General features: G+C 41.0%; 1 protein-coding gene across 1 annotated transcript in view; it reads left to right on the top strand.

Annotated features, from left to right (window-relative positions):
* STAB2 (stabilin 2) overlaps nt 1-23,268 on the top strand; it is an 83,995-nt gene that overhangs the window by 22,668 nt on the left and 38,059 nt on the right. Inside the window, exons 11-31 of the mRNA XM_031050065.2 lie at nt 401-483; nt 932-1,081; nt 2,445-2,588; nt 3,368-3,430; nt 3,516-3,635; nt 4,031-4,084; nt 5,270-5,350; nt 6,293-6,445; nt 11,965-12,051; nt 12,574-12,685; nt 13,924-14,104; nt 15,115-15,208; nt 15,408-15,566; nt 15,947-16,042; nt 16,792-16,887; nt 17,849-17,896; nt 20,251-20,387; nt 20,739-20,853; nt 21,686-21,763; nt 21,941-22,033; nt 22,147-22,254. Coding sequence (XP_030905925.2) covers nt 401-483; nt 932-1,081; nt 2,445-2,588; nt 3,368-3,430; nt 3,516-3,635; nt 4,031-4,084; nt 5,270-5,350; nt 6,293-6,445; nt 11,965-12,051; nt 12,574-12,685; nt 13,924-14,104; nt 15,115-15,208; nt 15,408-15,566; nt 15,947-16,042; nt 16,792-16,887; nt 17,849-17,896; nt 20,251-20,387; nt 20,739-20,853; nt 21,686-21,763; nt 21,941-22,033; nt 22,147-22,254 — 2,252 coding nt within the window. The remainder of the gene's footprint in view (nt 1-400; nt 484-931; nt 1,082-2,444; nt 2,589-3,367; nt 3,431-3,515; nt 3,636-4,030; nt 4,085-5,269; nt 5,351-6,292; nt 6,446-11,964; nt 12,052-12,573; nt 12,686-13,923; nt 14,105-15,114; nt 15,209-15,407; nt 15,567-15,946; nt 16,043-16,791; nt 16,888-17,848; nt 17,897-20,250; nt 20,388-20,738; nt 20,854-21,685; nt 21,764-21,940; nt 22,034-22,146; nt 22,255-23,268) is intronic.

The following is a 23,268-nucleotide window of genomic DNA, read 5'->3' as shown; positions in this document are numbered from 1 at the left end:
ACATTTACATTACCAGCAGGTTATCAGCAGCATACCCTCACCCTAGGAAGGCTAAACTGATTTAAATCAGAAGGCCATCTTCCTGTAAGGCACATCTCCAAAGAAACGCTGGGTTCATGTCCACCACCCTTGTCTGCATGACACAGAATCCAGGCTGCCAGAAAGCATTCTGACTGCTTTGCCCCATCCTGTGTCAAACGTGCAGCAGCAGCTGGATTTCACCTCCTATCTGCCTCTTATTTTTTAATGACTCTGACTTTAGAATCTTACATTAACATTTAATAAAGACAATAGTGTTCTATACCCCATGCAGAGTACACAATCCCTTCCTTCAATGAACTTTCCAATAGGCATTTTAACTTCTTTTCTTCTCTCGCCCCTCATTCTCCCTTCTTACAAGAAAATACCTACGAATGGCCACTGAGTACTCTGGGACCATTTACTGTCCTTGTACCAACAAACAAGGGGCTCAAAGGCACAAATGTAAGTAAACAAGAGAAAGGGTTTTACATTAGGGGAAGGGATTTAGCTTCTTCAGAAATCTCATCTGTGTTAAAAGTGCTTTGATTCAACAGATTCAGAACTTTTGCTCTAGTACACTTCTGGGTACATTTAAATATAGAGGCCAGAGAATGTCTTTTTCCTACTTGAAAGAAAAGCAAAACAATTTGGTAAATCAGGGTAGAACACAGTCAGGCTTCAAATATGTTTCGGACTGTCTTACACAGCTATGCTCAGGTTTTTATCACCTGGTTGAGAGAGGGGCTGAATTAAGATCTGAATGTTCAGTGGGGAGGCTACAGGTCGGTTTTTATTTAAGGGGGATAAAATATAACGGGAGGGGGGAAAAAGCATTCACCAGGATATTTTTATTTTTAATTTTTAGATGAAGCCTGCATTGAAATAAATCTCTGTTCCCCTGCTTTTCTAGATAAAGGATCTTCTGAATAATAAACAGAGAGCACAGTACTTTGTGAAACTCCATGTAATTGCTGGTCAACTGAATACCAGTAGCTTGAATAATACTAATGTCATACATACTTTGACTGGTAAGCCAGGAGAGATATCAAAGGGAGAAAAGGTAAGTGGCCTTCCAGCATACCTCAGCAAGAATTACACTCTCTGTTCACTCAATGAGGAGTATGAAAGGTCTTTCAACATCAAGATATCAGGATGCAGATAGCTGCTGGGTTATGCAAAAACACATCTGTGGCCATGCATTACAAGGAGTTCAAGTGAAACTTGAAATATCACCAGCATCAAAGTTTGTGCTAAAATCAGGGAAAACAGAAATTACCTTTAGAAATGCATCACCACTGAGTGACATAGAGGTCTAACACAGATTGCTCTAAAAAATGTTTGCTAAAATTAAGTCATTCTAAATCTGCAGGCATTACCAACAGAGCTGGGGGAAGTGAGGGCGGGTATTAAGAGAGCACAGAGAGACTAAGTGAAGTAAGAGGGCGCATGGGGAAAAAAAAGTCCAGAACTTATGCTGGACAACTGTGTGTACAGCTCATACAGAGTGAGCACCAACTGCACTGCAGTTCCCACTTCCCACTGAGCATCAGCATCCTTTGAATGATGCAGCAAATGGAGGTGTTCAGCATCAATAAAATGCATAGAGAGTCACAGAATCCTTTAGGTTGGAAAAGACCTTTAAGATCAGAGTCCAGCTATTAACCTAGTACAGTAGTAAATCATAAAAAATATATAGTAAATTTCATCACTATCCCAGTTTATTTGATGTCAGTGAGCTCCAGGGAAGTCTGAGCCCACTGTCTAAAAAATGTGTTCTCTACAATTGATATATTAGATTTCATAGTGTAGAGTTACTATTCTTGGTCCATTGGATGTTCTTTAATGACTTGGGCCTATGTAAAGGCTGAAATCAAGTACTTCTCATGTTTTGCAGTAGATCAGTAGCATCCAAGAGATCTATTTTATTTCTTTAATGAGTACGCACTCCATTTGTAACAGGAAAATATCATTGCTGTCTGAGGCCTGTTAGTTTCCTGCATGCTTTGGTACAGTGCAGAATCAGCAACATTTTGTTATTTTAAATATACATATAATATAAGGAAGTGGACTGTAGTCCCTTAAGATTACAGGAGTTGAACCTTTTAGTACAATCATGTTTAAAATCATTTCCTGGCAGACTTTTATTACTAGCAGTCATCAGAATCCTTTTAGGTACACTGCTTTTCCCACAGGACCTGTCCCTGCTTCTCTTAACTTTTCTGTCCTGGAACAAAATAACATGATCCTGATTCAAAGCCAAAGCAATTTTTTCCATTTCCTTGATAAGAATCGGAAGCAGCCTTTAGGCTCCCCAGATTTAAATGGCTCAGGTGTTGGCAATGGTAATGCTAGACATACAACAGACATACTCTGTTGTCATTCCAGAATAAAGAGCTCATTATCCATTGCCTGGCTTCTTTCAGGATAATCAATTAAGAATTAGAATCCAAGGAGGAAGGAGGAAAGGAAAACTTTTGCAGGGAAATATTATTGCTTCCAATGGGATTCTGCACATTATTGACAAAGCCATGGACAATGTGGAACCAACATTTGAGAGCAACAAAGAGGTGAGTCATAAGCTATATACATTCAATGTCAGACTTTCTTCTAAAACAGTTTCACACTAATTGAATGCCAAGGAAGATGACAGACAGCAGCTGGACAAACTATACTGAGCCACTGTAGGGTCAGCTTAGAGGAGCACCATTCAAAGTCAAAGGTGATGTCACAGTTGCCCTTGTAAACAGGCATTCCCTTTTCTGCCAAGCTGGTCTCTGAAGGATTTGGTTGCTCTCACTGCATTTGAGTGGTTCCTCATTGCAGTCACAACACATCCAACCAAATTCCAGAACACACTAAAAGGAGGGACATCTGGAGAGATATTAGGCAAGACTTGTATTCAAACCGGCAATCCCTCACCACTAAAGGCTAATATTATAAAAACTGGTAACTTTGGATACTTTGGGATGTCTGGTGGCCTGCTTAGCATGCTTCCTTGAGACTTCACTTCTTCATATGGTGATGCAAATAGTTTATTTTTCTGTTCTTTCTTATTGGGAATGAAGAGATAATAAGACTTCCCACACACACACACACTCACTGTATGTTCTGTGACTACACAGTATTTCAGGACAATGACAAACCCTAACTATAATCAAGTATAGTCCCAGGACAAGTGGTACTACTCAGACACTTCCACACCCCACCAGCCACCCAAACAATAAGGAAATCCACATGGATTCAATGTGTACTGAGACTTGTACAGGAATTCAGAAGGTGTCTTACAAGACTTGGGGTTTGTTCCGTGTTCCCAACTAAAACAAATCTTAATTTCATTGTATTTCAGAAAACCATAATGTCAGTACTTCAAGATAATGGAAGATACAGCCAATTTACATCTTTGATAGAGGTAAGGAGCTAGAAAAGCAATACTAAAAAGCTATTTTCAGTTTTTCTGAATATAATTTCACTTCTTTTTTTTTAAACCAAACCAGAAAACTGGCCTGGGAATGGATTTACAGCAGGACAACAGGCCTTACACAGTCTTTGTTCCAAGTAATGAGGCTTTGAGCAATATGAAAGCTGACGTTCTGGATTACCTGCTTTCTGCAGAGGTACAGTCTTTCTAAAACACAAATCTTTCTCAGATAGCAGATAGATAGCAGATACATAGCAGATGCATATGTACATTGTCCAGTGTTCATCTAAGCTAAGCTCCTGTGATCAAGGTTGAAGCAATCGATTAAAGATCAAGGCAACACCTAAAAGGAACAGAATCTGGAGTCTCACATCGTATAAAGCAATGACAATCCCCCACACCAGGTGCTCACTCCCCTGCTCTTGCCTTGACAGCACAGCACAGCACAGTCCAGACAGCCACATGGCAAAGCCCCAAGACCTCTGATGCATCAACTAGTGATGTTGTTCTTATCCCCATGTCCTCTCAATGGGCCAGTTGGATTTGTGTCACTCATTTTGGGCTAAAATGGCCTCTTTTCTGCTTTGGCAGGGTTCATGGAAATTGCTGGAGCTGGTCCGATACCACATTGTCTCCAGTACAGAGGTGAGCATGGTTGCTTTACTGACCCAGGGTGTAACGGCATTTTCAAACCCTTTGCCACTCTAAAGGTAGAGGGTTTCCAAGAACAACCTCTACTCAGTGCTGCATGGTAAGCTTGCAAAGGATAGCTGTGCCTCTGTCTTTACCAAGGTTAGTCGCATAAAAGTCAATAACAGAGAACACAGACCTTTCACCTCAATGTCACTAATGCAAATAAAACCCTGCTAGGAGGCATAGGGTAGTCCTTGAATCATGGCAAATTAAAACTGTGTTTTGTCACACTAGTGTGTTACATGCAAGTAACTATTTTCCCTTTAAAATATACCATTTGATGATAGGGACTTAACCAAGTAGGAAAGATAGATAGATAGATAGATAGATAGATAGATAGATAGATAGATAGATAGATATGCACAAATACAGTCATTCTGAACCTGAGACCCACTGCCTTAGCATGCTGTGGAGCAAACACCACTGTCAGGGGATACTGTCAGCTTGGCAGGATGGCAGGAATGAGTAGCAGGAAAAGTACTTGTTGCTATCAAAATCAAGCTCTCTCTGAACCTATTCTGCTAATATTAGTCTTTTGTTTATCAGAGAGAGGTAGTTTTGTCGTTGCCTAAGTAAGCCCTCTGTTTCTTCCTCCTTTTTCTGCTGAAAACAAAGAGCAGAACCCAGGAACACCACCAGCAACTAAGGTTAGAGGAGGCTGAAGTTCATCCTCAACACAGGATGGGGAAGGAAGGAAGGGCTTGTAGCCTTAGCAAAAGGCCCTGCTCTCAGTGTCCAAGGCGGAGTTCATTCCTGGCACAGAGAAAGATCACAGGGAGCAGAGGCATGAGATCCACGTGTTTCTTCACGAGACATTAGCACTGCCATTTGCACAGTGGTCTGTGGGTACAAACAGGGCTATTTTTAGAGAGGGGTGATAACTTAGAATAGTTGCTATAATTAGAAGAAAAATTAATATCCTTTTGGGCAACAAGCTCTTCACATGCAGTAACCAGCAAACTTAGTCAAAATTTAGTCACTGTTACACAAGCAGGTTAGTCAACATGAGTCTGGCCACAATGCTAATAGGTTCATTTGCCCACCTTAAAGAGAAAAGTAGTCTTTCTTGTGAAACCCATCTGGATTTGAAAAGAATAATGATATACATTTCTTTCACTGAATTTATGTTCGTTTCAGCTAGAGGTTGCCAGTCTTGTCTCAATAGAGCACATCAGAAGCATGGCGAAGCAGTTCATTTACTTTAACAGGACCAGCACTGTAAGTCAAAGGCAGCTTTCACCTGTGAACAGCTCTCTCTGATCTAGGCAACTGTTTGCATTCAGGGGGAATATAAAAGGGAGGAGGGGAAACACTAGCAGAGGAATTTCTTGAGGCAGAATATAATGTGAATGAATATAATAAGGCAGAAATTTTTAACTTGCCATTCCCACCTACTGATAGAAATTAGTATTATAAAGGACGCAGAGCAAATGATCAATATATAAGAACAGTCTGCAGTTCCCTTTTTCTTATGATTAGCAGCAGACTAGGCGTGATTTTCATTTTTGCTCTAATTTTTAAAAAAATCTATTTAAAATATTTTAAATAATTCTGTTACATATTTTAGTTATTTTAAACTCTTTTCAGTGCACATATATTCTTGTATTTTTTTTACTATTATAATCTCTGATCCTGATAAATGCAGTGAACACATTTTTAAAGGTATTAAGTTTTCAGTACCTTTGTGAAATCAAGCTTATCTGTTATGTTTAATTTCCTTCTGTTCTGGAGATGACAGGCACATGCAAAAATTCTTGAAAAGGCAGAGCAGTTGCAAGAGAAATGCATAAAGAGTACTTTTTCTCCACACACACCCCCAAGCTCTCTTTTATTTTATCTCGCTTTGTCAGAGAGAGGACTAAAGTGTGCTTATGCCCACTGAAATAAGTGCCTGAAGTCATGAGTAGTCTGCTCATTTTGGCCAGTCTTTTATTAACCAGTTCCACAGGCTAACAGTGCAGATTAAAGGGAAAAATTTAGACAGCACTGCTCATGAAATATTGATGAAAATGGGCAATACATGTGCCCGTTTCACTTGCATAAAACAAGTGTAATAAAAGATAGCCAACTGAAAAGAAATACGAGTAGAAATTCTCCAAATTATCAGAAATTGAGAAACCTTGAAAATTTTGTCATTAATAACAATTTATTGTTTCACAGGGACAAATCTTGGTGAGTGGAGAAGAAATTGAAGAAACAGATATTGTTGCAAAAAATGGTCGCATTTATACCCTAGCAGGGGTTCTTATTCCACCCACAATTGTTCCAATTCTACCACATCGGTGTGATGAGACAAGAAGCAAAGTCGCAATGGTAAGAGAATCACAACAAATCAACAGCTCTTAAGTGCTCCATGCAAAGCATTCTAGCTTCTTCTTTACTACTTTCTCTGATACTGCCCATTAAAAAGGGGGTATTTTTTGAAATTCATATATCAATCACATACAGCCACCTGGGTAGCATTACTGCACATATACAAGTAATTTACAGAGAACTCATATAAGCACATCCTAAACCACTTTAACAAATCTAGTTCTTGCAGGATTGTCTAGTAGTATATGAAAATATGTTGCCTCCCCAGTCAAACCTTTTCCTCCAATTCCTGATTCTCATCTGTGCAAACACAGTAAGCGGTGTCAAGTTCCCAGGGAAACTACTCCAGATCAGTATTTTAATTTCTACTAAGTATGCAGGGAAAGAAGCCAGCAAGTTAAAATATTAAGTATTAATTTTATATTAATATATTAGAAATATGTTCTTTTCAGAAGCCACAATTTCCCCTAGCTCTGCCTTCTTCCTTTTTTTTTTTTTTTTTCAAATTAGGAACCACAAAACACATTTATATTTCAAGGGGCAGACTTTGACATACCTTGTTCAGTTTGGTAACAGAGTACAAGCCTTTACACTTGGTAACATTCAGACACTATTTCTGGTAAGAAGACCAAATATCCAACTAAGCTTTTAATTTGCAGTAAGCATGGTTCAAATGAGCTGTTACTGTACTATGTTCAAGCACATATCTGGGCCACTAACAGTTCTGGTACAGTGATGCAAAACATTTACTACCTTAACTTACAACAGTCCAGAACCACAGCCTTGAAAGAGGTTCCCAACAGAGCTGGACAGCATCAAAATGCAACGAAGAAAACACAAGAGCTGGCACAGTAAAGAACTATTACCTCTGGCAATAACTGCAGAATGCCATATGTGCAATGCAGTCATAAACTAGTCAGAGTGATGAGCAGCAATCTCCAATACAAAAAGCAATCAAGACCCAGAATACTTTAGTAATCTGAATTCCTTACCAAAACCCTACCTACAACCTATGTCTGACATCAATCACTCCTAAAGCAACACAGAAAAATGATTTAAAGATGAAACAAACCCCATCTGTCACAAAAAAATTACTCTCCAAATTGAATTAGGTGGTTTTGTCACCTTTGAAAGCTTCATGCATAGTTTAAAATATAGTTTAATACCCAAGGCTTTAATCAGAGCACTGCTACCAAGGAGAACACCAGAAAGGAGCAATGACTTTGCTATTCTAACCTTTCACCATGCATCTTCTCCACTCTCAGAAAACTGGAAAACTTTCACCTTATAAATAATACTTGTGGTAGCAGTTAAAAGAGACAAACTTTGTAGGAACAAGCAGGTGTACACACCTACAAGAACTTTACACCCTAAAAGACAAAACCATAATGCTAATGCATATGTACCCAGGTAGCCATACCCAAACACCAAAAGCTGCAACTGAGCCAAACTGAATGACAGCAGTGCTTATCCACAATGTCACAAAGAGCACAGGGACAACAGGTCCTCAGTACCTGCCTGAGGTGTGGACTGTGGCCAGTTTTGATGACCTCTGACAAGAGGTGCTCCAAGCAATGAAGTCATAGCTGTTTCCAGCTGTCTGCTCTACCTCCTCCCACGGCAGACCTGATGTACAGGAATATATGTCTATGCTTCAGTTACTTACAGTGTTTTAACCTACTGCTGAAAACAGGCAGATCTGACCTTGTGTGGAAGTGAAGGTGCTTTTTTCTGCTCCCCTCTGTGGCAAGGCAGAGGGGAGAGGCAGCACCCCCATGCTCAGGAAAAGAAGGGAGTGGGAACACGTCAACAGCTGAAACCTCCCCAGGCAGAGAAAGGGAGTGAATAGGTGACACTGCGTTGCTCTGAACATCAGGAGGGTGAGAGAGAAACGTTTTCCACAACAAACAGATTTTTTAAGTTCTAAAGCAGTAAAGAGGCACTTGCAGGGATTTTCAGAAACACAAAGAAAGGTAAGAGGCTAAGACAGCTTCAGCCATGACTCCTCAGCTTATCAAAGAGCTTTTCAATGCCCAAGTGTATTTGACAAAATACATCTGAACCACAAACCTCAACTGTTTGACACCCAAATGCTTTTGTAAATCTGGCCTTTTATTCCTTTAACTGCTGTACACCATGAAGGACTATTAAATCCAAAGCAATACCTGATTTTTTTTCCCCCACACTTCCAGTGCTTAATCTGTGGGTAAAATGCTATAATTCGTGTTCATGGTCACTTGTCCAATGACTATGAAACACAGTGAGGTAATGCATAGAATGCCCGCTCTAGGATTTATTCTAACTTGGTTAAAACACAAGACATTAGTAGTCATAAGCAACACAGCTTTGACAAACTCCATATTCACCCTCTGAAAAGATGAAAATCTCTGACGTTATTGCATGTTGAGCTTGTCAGAGAACTCATCTTTAAAACTGCCACTGGAGTTTATATCTCCTTGGTGCCATAACTGCCACTGTCACCACCACATGGTGATAAATTAGCTAGTGGGAAAAGGCAACCAAAAGGTGAAGACACAAAAATGGCTATATACCACTGGATCACAATGGAGTACAGGATCTACAACATGGAAGCAAGGAATAGTTTTCTCTTCACTGCTTGCCTATACACAAGACAAATTTCTGTTCACACTGTGTATATATGGGACCACTAATTTGTGGTCTTCCTAGGATGAAATAAAAAATTCTCATAGAAGTTAAGTGTGGAGACTGTACTAGACCTTCAGACAACGTTAGTTAATATATGGGATTGAGCAAAAGACACCAGTGCATTCATGCCCATGTATATCTTCTGTTTAGAAAGCTTACAATTGTTTAAAATTAGGAACCAGGGAAAGGACAGATGAAAATAAAAGGGGGAAGGTGAAAATGAACAACCACTCAGGAAAAATCAGAACCAGCAGATATAGCCCTGGTGCTACTGTTTGGTTCCTGATCCATGCTGGAAGAGTTAAAAGCCATAGAACACACGTACTTACAATGTACAGGGTATATCTTCCATAAGTATGCATCTGGTTTAACGCAGTCTCAAATGACTAACCTTATTGTTTCCACCTAGGGCCTCTGTACAAGTTGTTTATCACAGGCAATGGCTCCTTGTCCTCAGGATTCAAAGCCTATTGTAAGTTACAGATTCCCCAGTTCTACAAAATGCTTAAAGGGAAGGGGTCCCGTTTGTTGATTACTGCTCTCCCAAAACAATGAGACAAAGAACCAGATATGAATACAAGAGGCCACGTAACAATGCAAATATAGACACTACTTTAGTCTCTTTTAGGCAATAATTGAATCATCAGGTGATTTCAGCATTATATTTTTATCGTTGCAAGATCCCTTGTAGACTTCATAGAAGCTCTGACTCTTCCCAGGTTGTGTAAAATCTGTTTCAAACAGGTTTTGTCAGAAGAGGGAGGCGAGGAATGAGAATGGCTATGATTACACTTTGAGAGTTAGCAAATTAAAAATAGAGGAGGAATAGATTTAAAATAGACCTCACATCTGTTAAAAATTTCCTTTTGATTAAGCATCCTCCCAGAAGTGACTGTCAACAGAAGCAGCTTCAGAAAGAATAGAAACCTTCCCATCTGCTTTGCATCTAAGAGATGCAAATCTGGCTGCATGTTTCTCCACACACAAAACTCAAGTCTAGCTACCACAAGAATTTTACCGCACGTGTTATGAAAACTCATTGGTAGTTAGTCCTGTATGCCGTATTCAGTAATAACCTACATGTCATTTATTCAGTAAAAAATTAAAAGAAAGTTCATATTATGAAAAATTCATAATTTAAAACATTTTTAAATGCAACTCTATAGCAAAATACTTACTGTTCTCCAGTTAAATTATGTTGGGATAGTAAGGTTATATCACAGATCTTTACATTGCTTAGAAATACTAATGCTTCCACTTTGTGCATGTTTCAGCCTTTCTCAAAAAGAAGATGCATTATTGAAGGCCTAACCTTTCAAAAAACTGGCTGTGCTAGAGCCTGCAATGTAACAATAAAGGTACAGAATTATGATTCCTTAAGGTGAAATGTATACAAAAGTTTTCCAAAATACTGCCTTTTGAATTGTGAACTTTCCTTTTGGAGTTGAGTGATGTATGGAGATGTCCATACAGTTTCCATACCCTTCTAACAAGGGGCTGAGAGGACTGACTGTAAAACCAAATTTTGTCGAGCAAAATACCAGGCACATTCCAGAGAGCTTTTCAGTTGCCATACGCTATAAACAACACTCATACTCTCTAATGCAGGACTTTAACGTAAGGTTCCAAGCCCACATGTTATCATTGCTCCATACAGCTTTACCCACAAAGAACAGGACAGCTTGATCCCTCGTGGTCTCAGCCACTCCTGTCGCAGGACTTCATACAGTATGGAGTAACAATGAATAGGAAATGCTCCTAAGAACCACGCTTCACTTGCTCTGCCTGGCAAACCTAGTCCTTGCAGCAGTCATTAGCCCATGAGAAGTACTTACACCTTTATGGATCCTGGGGGTCCTAAACAGATTCTGCATTTCAGAACCACCATTAAGTAACAAACAGAGAAGTCTAACAAATCCATAAGCTTTGAGAGCCTTTTGCTAATTCCTTTCCCTTGAATCATAGAATCATTTAGGTTGGAAAAGACCTTTAAGACAACCAAATCCAACCATTACCCCAGGACTGCAAAGTCCACCACTAAACCATGTCACTGAGGGGTTCATTTACATGCTTGTGAACACTTCCAGGGATGGTGATTCCACCACTGCCGTGGGCAGCTTGTTCCAATGCTTAATCACCCTCTCCATGAAGAATTTTTTCCTAGTATCCAGTCCAAACCTCCCCTGGCACAGCTTGAGGCTGTTACCTCTTGTCCTGTCATTTGTTACTTGGGAGAAAAGAATCACATATGTAAATGAGGGGTTTTTTTCCTAATAGGCTTTCTGTGCTCTTGATAAACAAATGGATCAAGCAGCAAATTCATGAATAAAACAAAAGATGCAGCTGAGAAAAACATTTAGGGCTGTGTAGTGGCTAAATGCCACACTGGAGCAGGGGGAAAGGGGGAATATCAAATCAGCATGTCTGGCTTTCACAGCACCCCCTTGGGTTAAAACATATCTTCAAGTTCCTGATCTCAGATGCAGAGGAGACTGCCTGCCTCTGAATTGCACTGCACTCCCCCTGCCAAATACGAGAGTGCACACAACATGAGCAGACGCACACAGGTACATTTATAAGCAGCAAGAGTACAGGGATTTCTAACACTGATGAGTCTGACAAGAACAAGGGAAGGATATGGTGGTCTGTGTATCCACTTCTTAGGCTGCCAATACCACTCCTGGTTTTAACAAGGCCATTGCAGGAGTGGTTCTGGTTCCACACAAGCATTTTAAGAGCCAACTACCCCTACAGGCATTTGCCAGAGAGACAAAACATGATGGAGAGTTGTCTTTCATACACTGCCTCCTCACTAAGGCACCGAGAAAAAGGATATTTGCTTTATTTCACAGGAACCAAAATGTTGCAAAGGCTTCTTCGGCCCTGACTGCAGTCCATGCCCAGGAGGGTTTTCCAAACCCTGCTCAGGAAAGGGTCAGGTAAGCAGAGCATCTGGCAGCACCCTGAACTCCCATAGAGGGAAGGATAAGCTGTGTCCCTGAAGTCCCTAAAGTGCTTCTGCACAATAAACATGTTAGGCTCCCTCCATTTATGTCCAGTGATAGCTGTGAATTTCAGGTTCAGTTATATGGGGGAGGGAAAATTAATCGGTCTCCTCTCAGATGTCTGAACTGCAGGCTTCTGTGCTTCCAACACACAGCACACAGGCAAGATCAGTGCTGGTGATGCACTCTTAACATTTCTGCTCTGCACAGCACATGGTAATGACGCAGCTCACTATTCTCACTTACAAATTGCAAAGCAATGTAGAATACACAGCAGCAAAGTACAAGCACAAGGAAAACTTTTGCTTTGAAATACCTTTTTCTTCAAAGCTGAGGTTCTTCCTGGTAGGCTGTCACAGTCAATAATACGGAGAGGCACATAGTCTCTTCTCTCTGGGAAAGATAAAAATTCATTTCAATTTATACATAGAAATCACCTCTTTTCCACTATCACAGTGCATGGATGGCCTGGATGGAAATGGGACCTGCATTTGTGCTGAGGCATTTCACGGCTCACAGTGTCAGTTTTGCTCAGACCCTGGCAAATACGGTCCTCAGTGTGACAAAGGTAAGTACAGCCGTACTTCCTCAGCGTAACTGTTTCTTTTGGACCTGAGTAACATTGAGGTAGGAGTTAACTGCTCGCTAAACATTCTCTATGTCAGATGAGCAAGATGTCTCTGGGGTACTTCCATTTCTTATTTCAAAGGGATACATCATAAGCCTGCAGTCAGTGAAAATCTTCTCACTGACTTAATTGGACTTTCTGCAGAGCCCACAGCTTGCTGTATACTAATTTATTGTTCTTTTCATTTGTCTCCCTCATATAAGTAATGGAAAAGAAGATCTTTGCTATTCCGTTCCCATCTAGTACTGCCCACAACAGAGCAGACCCTGCCTGAAATGACAAACATATGTAATCCAAGAACAACTAAAACTAAACAGATTGTGTTTAGAAACACTTAATAACCATCTTTACTGAATAATTTATGATCTGCAAAACTTATAGTTCCAGCAGTCGTCTTCTATATACTGACAGATTTATTCCCGCTATGTCAAACCATTTGAGAGTCTACAGAATATAAACCAGCAAATAGAGATATAATCCCCATCTACAAAATTGGGTTTAGTCTTTTTTGCTATGTCATTCATGAAGCACAGCTCACTCTAAATTTCACAGGTACATGGACAAAAACTGAGAAACAAGTTCCATAAGAAAAGGTGGTATTGCCTAAGCTGCACTCCCACCAAAGCAGTACATGTTGGCTTAACTAGTCACCACTGGCACTTCTTGGGATTGCAGAAGGCTTACCTACCAAGTCCTTTGGGCACATTGCTGTGCCTCCCAGCAGCACTAATTAGGCCAGCCCCAGAAAAGTGGTTCTAGTTCTGTGCTGCTGCTCTGTATACCAGCCCAGCACTATGCAATTTGTAGCATTTTATACTCAACATTAAAAGGCTTCTCATATTACTGAAAGTACACTAAAAGCTGTGCAATGAAATAATTTCAGCCTTAATAGCCTAGGACACAGTATTTAGCTCCTGCTTTTCTGAAGTACTTTGAAATTCATTGATAGATAAGTGCACTATAAAGATATAACAGATTTTAAATAGTTAGCCATAAAGCACACCTGAAAAGACATGGATATGATAAATAAATAATAAGCTCCCCAACAAAGTAAGACTTTAGAAATACAAAAGTTTAGGCACCAGCAAAAAAAAAAGAGGACCAGATTCACAAATTCTGTGTAAGAATAGATGCCTTTTACAATTATGGAATTGCACATTGTAATTTATCTCTGCTAGAATGCCTCTGTGTTTATGGGAAATGCAATAACCGAATAGACAGTGATGGGATCTGTCTTCCTGGATCATGCAGAAGTGGATACACAGGAAAACTCTGTGATAAGCAGATTGTTCCCTGCGATCCCTCTCTACAGCTCTGTCATGCACACGCAGACTGCCAGCTTAGCAATGGTGCAATGAGGTAAGTCAGTAACTTGCATCTAATTAACTATGCTGCGGCTCTTTCCCATTTGCTTGATCAAAATAGCACTGTGTAGCAGTACACAGACATCAGCCAATGAAATGCTGTTATGCAGCAAATAAGCATAAACATGTACCACATCAGCCTTGAGTTGCAAGATAGTAATCACGACTTCTCAATGCCCTACCCTGTACCTTATATTTAACACTGATATATTCATACAGATCTAACCCTTGTTCAGAAGGCTGCCTTCCTACCAACATCTACAAAGGCTCTCTCAGGAAGCTCTTATTTCTAACCATCTCTTTGGTGAATCAGAAGTCTGAGCTTTGCTGAAAAACAATTAAATTCTCTAGCAGTTTGGAGATAGACAGTTTACTCAGATCAGCTCAGCTAAGGTTTGCACGCCACAGCATAGGCTCTCCAGTCCTCACAGGATGGGTCACAAAACTCTCTTAGGTTACAGATGCCTGTTGCTTGCCTCATGCTCACTTTCACACACAGCAAGTTTGCTTCTTGCTGCAGTGTATTCATCATGAGCTAAAACCACAACAGTCACCACAAAAGGCAGGATGGGGGATGCTGTGTAATTTGAGTGCTTAAGAAATTCCCTCCAGTATAGATTAATCTGGGAGGACAACCCAGGGAAATGGGGTGGCTCATTTTCTTGTATGCATTTCAGGGAAAGAGTTATCTTCTGTGTCACTGAAAGAAAGAGCAATCCCAGCTCATAATTAATTCAGAGCTACTAGCTCACCTTTGCAAATATCACATCATGGCAAAACTAATTAGATTTCCCATCTCATACACAGAGAATGGATCCCTGATTTGTCTTAATTAAGCCAGCCAATATTTTGTGGGGAAAAAGAAACCCAAACAATATAATATATGTGCTGTGAATCCAAGGTTACCAATTTAAGCTGCCTATAAATAACATGTTACAGTGGAAAACAATTGCTTCACTTTACAGCCATCCTATCTTGTTTAATGCCTCCCTTCTTTCTCTACAGCTGTGTTTGCAAACCTGGTTATGAGGGAGACGGTATGAGCTGCACCAAAGTTGATCCTTGTGCTGCTTTAAACCCAGGTGGCTGCGATATCCATGTAAGTACCTACTTTTCCCATAGAAACTGACATAGAAAGGTAGGTTTGGCCAGAAACTTGCAGAAGGCAGAGTCACAGTTTTCACTGTGGTTTCAAGCTCTTTCCCCAGTAGTGGCATTACTATTGCTTAGACAAGCCTTACACCTAAAGCCAGATGCCACCTACCTGTCCTGAACAGATGCTTCTGCATTCCCTCCAGGCCGAATGTGTTCAGACCGGCCCAGAAGAGCACACATGTGTTTGCCAGGCAGGATGGACAGGCAATGGAAGGGACTGCTCAGCCATCAACAACTGCCTGCTGCCCACTGTGGCAGGGTGCCACGAAAATGCCACCTGCATATACATTGGACCAGGTCAGGTATGTCCTCTCACATTCATTAGGCACTAGTTCTCACTCTTTTTGCTCTGCCTGTGCTTTCCATCCCATTTTCTTCCCCAAATTCTCCGCTCCCTCACAGCCACAAGGTTATTCCCATACAGCACTCTCTACACAAGGCAGTCTCCTTCAGTTCCTATCCCAGGGCTCCCTCCCCACTCCATGCCGGTGTTCTGGCAGCAAACACTTTTTAGTAAGCTTGCTAGTAGATGTCAGGTATAAAGGTCTTCTAGATATATGACTCAGTGTCATTTCACTGAAGTAATGGAACTACACAGAAAGACAGACTAATTCACCATGTCTAGAATATGCACCCTGTTATAGTCACTTTAATGAATTGCAGTGTTTTATTAAAACAACAGAATGACTGCAAGTGTAAGGATGGATTTCAGGGGAATGGAGTGGAATACACACCCATAAACTCATGCCTCGAACAAAATGGAAAATGCCATCCTTTGGTGAGTTATTAATCATTCCCTGAACAAAGTGTTCAGATACATATCATACCTTGCCTCCTGCACAGACCATAGATTTTCCTTGCTATTTCAAGCTTGCAGTTTCCATTTGAGGTAGAACAAAGCTTTCCAAGCAGTGCTGCAAGCACCAAAAATGCTACATGAGCCACGTCAGTCTGGTACATGTGCTGAGGACAGACTACAAGGGCTGCTCCCAATCCTAAATGTACTATCTTAAGCCTGGAATAAATGCATGCTGCTTCTCCTCCAGCAATTTCAATTTAGATGCATTAGCCTGTTGGGATGCTTAGCCAAGTCATCTCCAGAGAGGCGTGTATAAGCAACTGCACGGGTTCAACCGACCTGCAGGCTCTGCTCTGTAGTGCCTACAAGAGCCACAGCGGCCTCAGGCAGAACACAGGAATTGAGCTAAAGGGAAGAGCAATGAGGAGCATAAGACAAATCTGGTATAGTTGGGTGAAGGAACAGGGCTTAGTTTATGTACAGAGGAAGTAAGAAAAGGTCAAGCAAGAGTTTAGATTCCTACAGATTTAGGGCATGGTGGGCATGTGAGGAGAGAGTTAGTGCCTCAAGCTGGTGGAGTTTGTTCTATAGGAGGTTGAGGATGTCCATGCATCATGTTAAGTTCGTGTTTGTATATGAATGGGTTTCAGAAGGAGCTTTAGAGGCCATCCTTGCTCTTCAGTGGTCTCCTGAGTATTTGACAAATTTTCTCTCTTTCTGGTTCAAAGGCAACTTGCCAGTTTGAGTCCTCTCATGGCTGGAAGTGTGTGTGCCCAAAGGGCTATGAAGGAGATGGCAGAATCTGCTATGGAAATGCTGCAGATGTAAGTAAGACGGGCATCTTCTCACAGTGGATCATAACCAGAGAGATCGCAAAGCCATTATAAACAGAAAAATATGATGTCCACCAGTGCTACCTGCAAACAGTGTTCCAGCTGGAGGCACTTGTCTGATACATAAATGATCTGTTGTGTTTAAAAACACAGCTTGGAAAGGGGCCTAAAGCATCTGAGTATATTTCTTTCTTAAGACAAATTGAGAAAACTGGCAGTCCCAGAGGCCTAACCTGCAGATGTACTAAGCACTCACCTCCCATCGAGCACACAGCTCTTATGAAGTTCTGCCTTGAGGTCTGCCTCAGTGAAAGCATCAATTTATCACGCTCAAACAAACCATACTGACCGGCAGGCAAATAAAACCAAAACAAGTAAAATGGTGAAATAAATACGCATTTAACAGCACTGGAAAAATTGAAGTGTCAGCTGTCCCAGCCACTGGCAATAATCTTACACAGCTCTAAGCACTACCTGCCATCCCTGTTCATACCATCATTTATCTCACTCACTGTTCTGAGTAGAGTGGCAGAATAAAGGCTCTCTGCTTGCAGGATGATATGTAAAATGCTGTACATATATCAACCAAAACAACATACCTTATTTCAGTTAATTTTGCACAAAGTTAAGAAAAGTTTTAGATTCCTAGAAAATTAACACTTAGCCTGGGGTCAGTATATATTAGGTACCATGAACAGGTAAGCTTAATACACCTAAGCAATAGATAGCCTATTTTCAGAAGAGCTGGTAATTCACCATTCCCATTGCCAGAAAGTAACAGTACTAGAAAAACATGAATGTCCTCCCTTTTCATACATGCTGAAAACCTCCTCTTCCATGTCACATCAGCCAGGCCAGACACAGCAGATTACACCACAAGCTACAGCTAGAGTACTTTGGTACAGCTAATTATACCTTCAATACTCATTGCTCTTTTTCTCCTTCTAAACAGGAGTTATCCACTCTGTCAGAAGCAGCTTCATTTAACCAATGGGTTAATGTAAGTACATTCCATGGTTGATTTTTTTAGTATGTTCAAGTTTGCATAAATACATAAGCCTCGTAGGCTTTAGAGATGGGAATCTCATTGCAATATTACCATCACAGAGCAGAGGCCCAAACTCTGGAGAGGCATCAGAATGCCTCTCCCACCAGCCATAGCAGGGCTGATCATCTGGTTCCCTATTTCTGCCCGAAAACCAAATTCTTATCCCAAATTCAGGCAAGTAAGGAAGTCCCACAAGCAGAAGAGCTAGTTACAAGCCCACTTTCTAGAGCAGGGGGCTACACAAGCCAGGGCTAGCTCTGTACATAAATATACTCTAGTCCAGATGACAAGCAGCAGGGTACAAGCAGAGCCCCTAGGTGGCTGCTTCCAGCTTCTCTCATGCAATAAAAATACTAGTGGAGAGAGAAAGCAATACCATATCCTCCCCCATTTTCACTGTGCCCCATGACAGAAAAATGAGCTTTATGGCTGCTCAGTTTGCTGCTCTCACAGCAATCAAGGAGGAGAAAACTCAGTCTGTGTGGGGTTGACTGAGATGCAGGAAATGAAGGAAGTCATTAGCTTGTTTGGCTGCAGATTAGGAAAGAAATAACAATGTAGATTTAAAAAAAAACACCACCATTCTAGATATATTGATTTTCACTCTTTATTTATGTTTTCACATACTATTATTTATTACTAGGGCAGCAGGAATATTAGAGGTCCTTACCCTACTGTAGCTGACATTGTATGAATAGAGTTCAAAACCAGTTTCTCCTACAAAAAGCTGAAAACCTAAGCATAAAAAGTGTATAGGAAATCGTGGCAAACAAAAAAGGAACAGTGATATGCTAACGAATAGCATCAAAAACAGAAGGCATAGCACATTAGCTGTTTTCATGCTTTTCAAAGTTAACTAGCTTAGGAATCCTTAAAGCACACAGTTGCAACAGGGACCTCAGGGAGCTGCTTAAAAGAAAGGCCAATATGGCTAGTTTAAATCAGTTATCTGCCTGGCTCTGGGCTGACTGCAGCACTGTACACTGTGAAGAGAAACTAATGAAGTTAAAGGAATTAGCACAATAGGAAGGGCTGGTCACCTGCTAATGTGCTCTTTAGATAATGAAGTGGTGTGGGAAGGAAATCATGACAGATTCTGTATAATCTGTTGAAACAGAGATGTGTAATCACTGTTACACTTCAAAGAAACAGTATTCATTAAATAATGGTAGCTACAAACATGAGCAAAATAGGGAGATATATCCATCTGTGGGGTTCTTAACTTCATACTTGAGCAGGAATGTGATGTTTACCACTTGTCATAACCAAATATTTTTCTTGCTGGTCAAGAAGGATGAGAAGAGGAAGTCTGTTGCTATTTCTACATTTAAATATTTGGAAGGTGACAGTGATGATGATTAGAAAGATGGATGATCCTAACAGAGACAAAACCCCCAGCTATTTAAGGGAGCTGGTTCCATTCTTGACTTAAAACTCAGTAGTGAAGGACCATGCAAAACAAGCCATCTTCCAGGCAGCATACCAGCTACAAAAAGGTAGAACTCAAGCTCATATTGCTCCCTCAAGTCTGGCAGTCTCAAAAGTTGTGGAGCCTGTGAAAAGTCAGGAGAATCACATCTTCAGCATTCAAATCTTTAGCTCTCCTTAATCTACTCCACAAAAAAATCCACACACTGGAAAAATCTCCAGTGGAGGCTCTCCCTGTCCTTAAGGCAGATACAAACATATGGAAGATGAATCAGTCCATGCACAATACAGAGCCCACATCCCCCATCTAAAATTAGAGCTGTCACAGCAAGTTAGTGGGCACAGACATCCTTCGGACATCTTTAAAAATCCCAACCATGTTAAACAGTCTTATGTCAAATGGGAACACTGTGTCATGGGGGTTTCTTATTTCACAGTTCATAATCTTTCTATCTATTAAATAGCACAGAGTGCTCTGTAAAAGCAGATTCTCAGTAGTTACCAGTAGAAGTTATCAGCAACCACTCATTTATCACCATGATTTACTTTTAACATTTAGGTGCATAAAATAGAATCCATGAATCAACGTAACTTTTGTAGGAGGAAACCTAAGTGTTTCATCACAAAAAACAATTCTGCCCTAAACATTGCTTCTGCCCTTTAAATGCTGGCAATCTAGTCTGTAAAAAATAGACACCCATTTACCATTTTGTTCAGCTCTAAGTAGTTTTGTTCAAGTCATTGCTCAGTTTAATAGTTTTTCCTCTCCAGGCTGGTCACAAAGCACGTCACATACTCCACCTTGCTAAAAAGTCACCAGATGCTATTTATAGGTCATCCTTAGGATGAATTCTTTTACCCTGTTTACTTCCATGCAGGAGGCTGAGATAAACTCGGTGTTGTCCAGCACCTCAAACCTCACTGTCCTCGTGCCTTCCCTGCAAGCAATTGAAAACATGGATGAAGACGAGAAAGCCTTTTGGATGTCAAAGAGTAACATCCCAACTCTACTGAAGTACGTTAATGGCTTGGGATTTGGGGTTTTATGATGAACTGCTTTCTATGGCAAATAAGCTTTTGGTTTGAAGCCACTAGAGCAAGACAGCTATTGTAATTTTAAGGGAGGGTCATAGGATTCCTCCTTTACTTAGAATGGTATTAATCTCCGTAGCAACTCCACTGGAAACAAAGGTATTATTTGTGTTATATCAGAAATGTTTAAAGGCCAAGCTAAAATCAGAACATAGCTGAACTAGGTATTGCACAAATAATTCCTGCTTTAGACCACCATTCCAGACACACTAAGCATATTTATTAGGAAAAGAGAGAAAATACAACACTTTCACATCCATTTAATTTCCTTCAGGTATCATGTATTGACAGGAACTTACAGCTTTGCTGATTTCCAGAATTTATCATCCTCTGACATGCTGCCAACATCTCTACAGAGCAACTTCCTACGCTTGTCTAAAGAAAATGGGGTGAGATGACCTGCAAACCACTGTGGTATCATACACCAAACTCTGACCATCACTGCCACCAATTTCTTTGTGTTACAAAACCACACAGACATTGTAGGTGTATTTTAAAAAAGACCAGGAAATAAAATCAAAGGAATAGATCTATTATATTGGGCCCTCTGGGAGAAACATTAACTTGATTTTCTCCACCACTTTACCTAGCAGCCTGTGTGGACTAATTTAAGATAAAGGGCATCAAGAAAACCAAATAACTTATTTTAGGGAACTGAGAAGGGAGGAGAAAGCTATGATACTTTGCCTGTATCCACAGCTTGATAGTCCCAAATCACCTGAAGGTATTTTTAATGATAAATAAAAGAACTGACAGTCCTTCCCCCTCAGCACATTAGTACTCCATGTTCTGAGGAGGATTTTCTGGAAATACATATGGCACATTTAAGCACTTCACCCCCATTAAGGAAGGGAAAACCTCCCACCTCCATGCCCAGAGGGAAAAATCATGAACGGGGTCTTTCAAAGCTTCACAGAAATGGGAGGGCATGAATTGGCACAGGGCTTCACCCTGCTGTGGGGTAGGAGTGAGCACACCCACCCCATAACCACCCTAGTGCAAGCAGTCCAATGGTTTTGCTGGTCTGAACATGGAGAACAGAACAGTCCCAAAGTCACCTTCCATGCACATGGTTCCCTGAGTGTGGCCTGAGGCAAGTGAAGCATTGCTGGAGCCCAGGCAAGCTTTTGGAAAGCTGTGGGAATCCATAGCATGAATCAATGGGAAAATGCCACCACTGCAATAAGAAAGCAAACCCTCTCTCTCCTCTTTCTCTTTCAGAACCTCACCCTTGAGGGTGCTCACATTGTGGCTGGTGACATCGCATCCACAAATGGAATCATACATGTTATTGATAAGGTATATGGCTGCAGAGGAAGGATTTGTTGCTCTGCACCACAAACAGCAGAACATAATTAGCAGCTCTTGGAAAAGAAGTATTTACACAAAACAGCATTTTGGCCTGCGTCTGATCCTCGCAGGTTCAATCACAGCACGTATACAAGCACTGACATGAGATATCTGCTCCCTTTTCAGGTTCTGACCCCACTCCGCAGCACTGTCATGCCGAGGCTGCTGGCCCGCCTGGAGCAAATGCCTGATTACTCCGTTTTCAGAGGTTACATTATTGTAAGCTCTGACACTGTTTTAAGAATGGAAGCATTTCTCTGCTTTGTTTGCATTTGGACTGGTATCAGACTATCAGTGCCCATTATGACTTTTGTTTATGTGTTCCACAACAGCAATACAGCCTGGCAAACGAAATAGAAGCTGCAAACACATACACAGTCTTTGCTCCAGATAATGATGCCATAGAAAATTACCTAAAGGATAAAAAGTCTGCTACACTGGTAAGTATTGCTTATAAGACTTGTCTTAAAAACTCAGTATCTCATCTCATTTTCAAGTGGATGGATTGAGATGACACAGAAATATAATAACCAAGACATTTCATCAATAGACTTTTGCAAAGATCAGGAGAGGAATGACCAGGAATAATGCTGAAATGAGTTTCCTAGGTGAACACGTCCAGTCCCCAGACATCACTCGTAATCTTGTCATTAATAATGCCACAAAACATTCTGACTCTTTCTGAAACTATCCAGATGCTTGCCCTGTGACTCCTGCAGGAGCACTATCACCCAGCCCCTTTCTGCAGGCTGTCTCTAATCCCAGTTTACAGCCACCTTTGGCCATCCCAGGGCTCAGAAAACTTACTCAAGTTTTCTTGGCTAGGAAAACTCCCTTAGGCAAAGCCTGTTGCTGCTACCCACCCCAAGGAGCCCGACACCAAGCTCATGCCTGACCTGGCCACGAGCTCCCTATCATCACAGACATGCCGATCCCACCTCCCCTTCTAACCTCAGTCCTCATGCCCAGAGCTAGTTTATGTTATTTTGACAGCACACCTCTGGCCAGTTTATATCCCTTTATTCTAGTGCCAGGAGTATGCTTTAGCTGAAACAACTCTCTGGCATTTATGTCCAAGGCCAAAGAGCCTTCTCAAGCCTGTCAGTCTCCTCCCAAAATAAACTATCACTTCCTTCATCACCTCAGCACCTTTCTTCATATTTGTTCCAGTTTGAAACCACTTTACTGAACGCACGTATTGAGAGCCATGACTTGTTCAATGACATTAATACTCCCCTGCCTCCTCCATAAATATTTATGCTGCCACACTCTGTCCCTACTTTCACAGTCTCCATTTACAGCCAGGAAGCTGAGCAGCACAAGGTTCAAATGACTCATCCCAGAATATTTTCCACCAACCAGCAGCCTCACAGCAAAACCCCCACTTGCTGCCTCACCGGAAGAATTCATACACGATCAAGCTACATCTGCTCAAATGACTTTTGAAGGCTATT

The sequence above is a fragment of the Melopsittacus undulatus genome, chromosome 5 (assembly GCF_012275295.1).
Source record: "Melopsittacus undulatus isolate bMelUnd1 chromosome 5, bMelUnd1.mat.Z, whole genome shotgun sequence".
NCBI classification, from domain to species: domain Eukaryota; kingdom Metazoa; phylum Chordata; class Aves; order Psittaciformes; family Psittaculidae; genus Melopsittacus; species Melopsittacus undulatus.
This window is presented reverse-complemented; position numbering and strand designations above follow the sequence as displayed.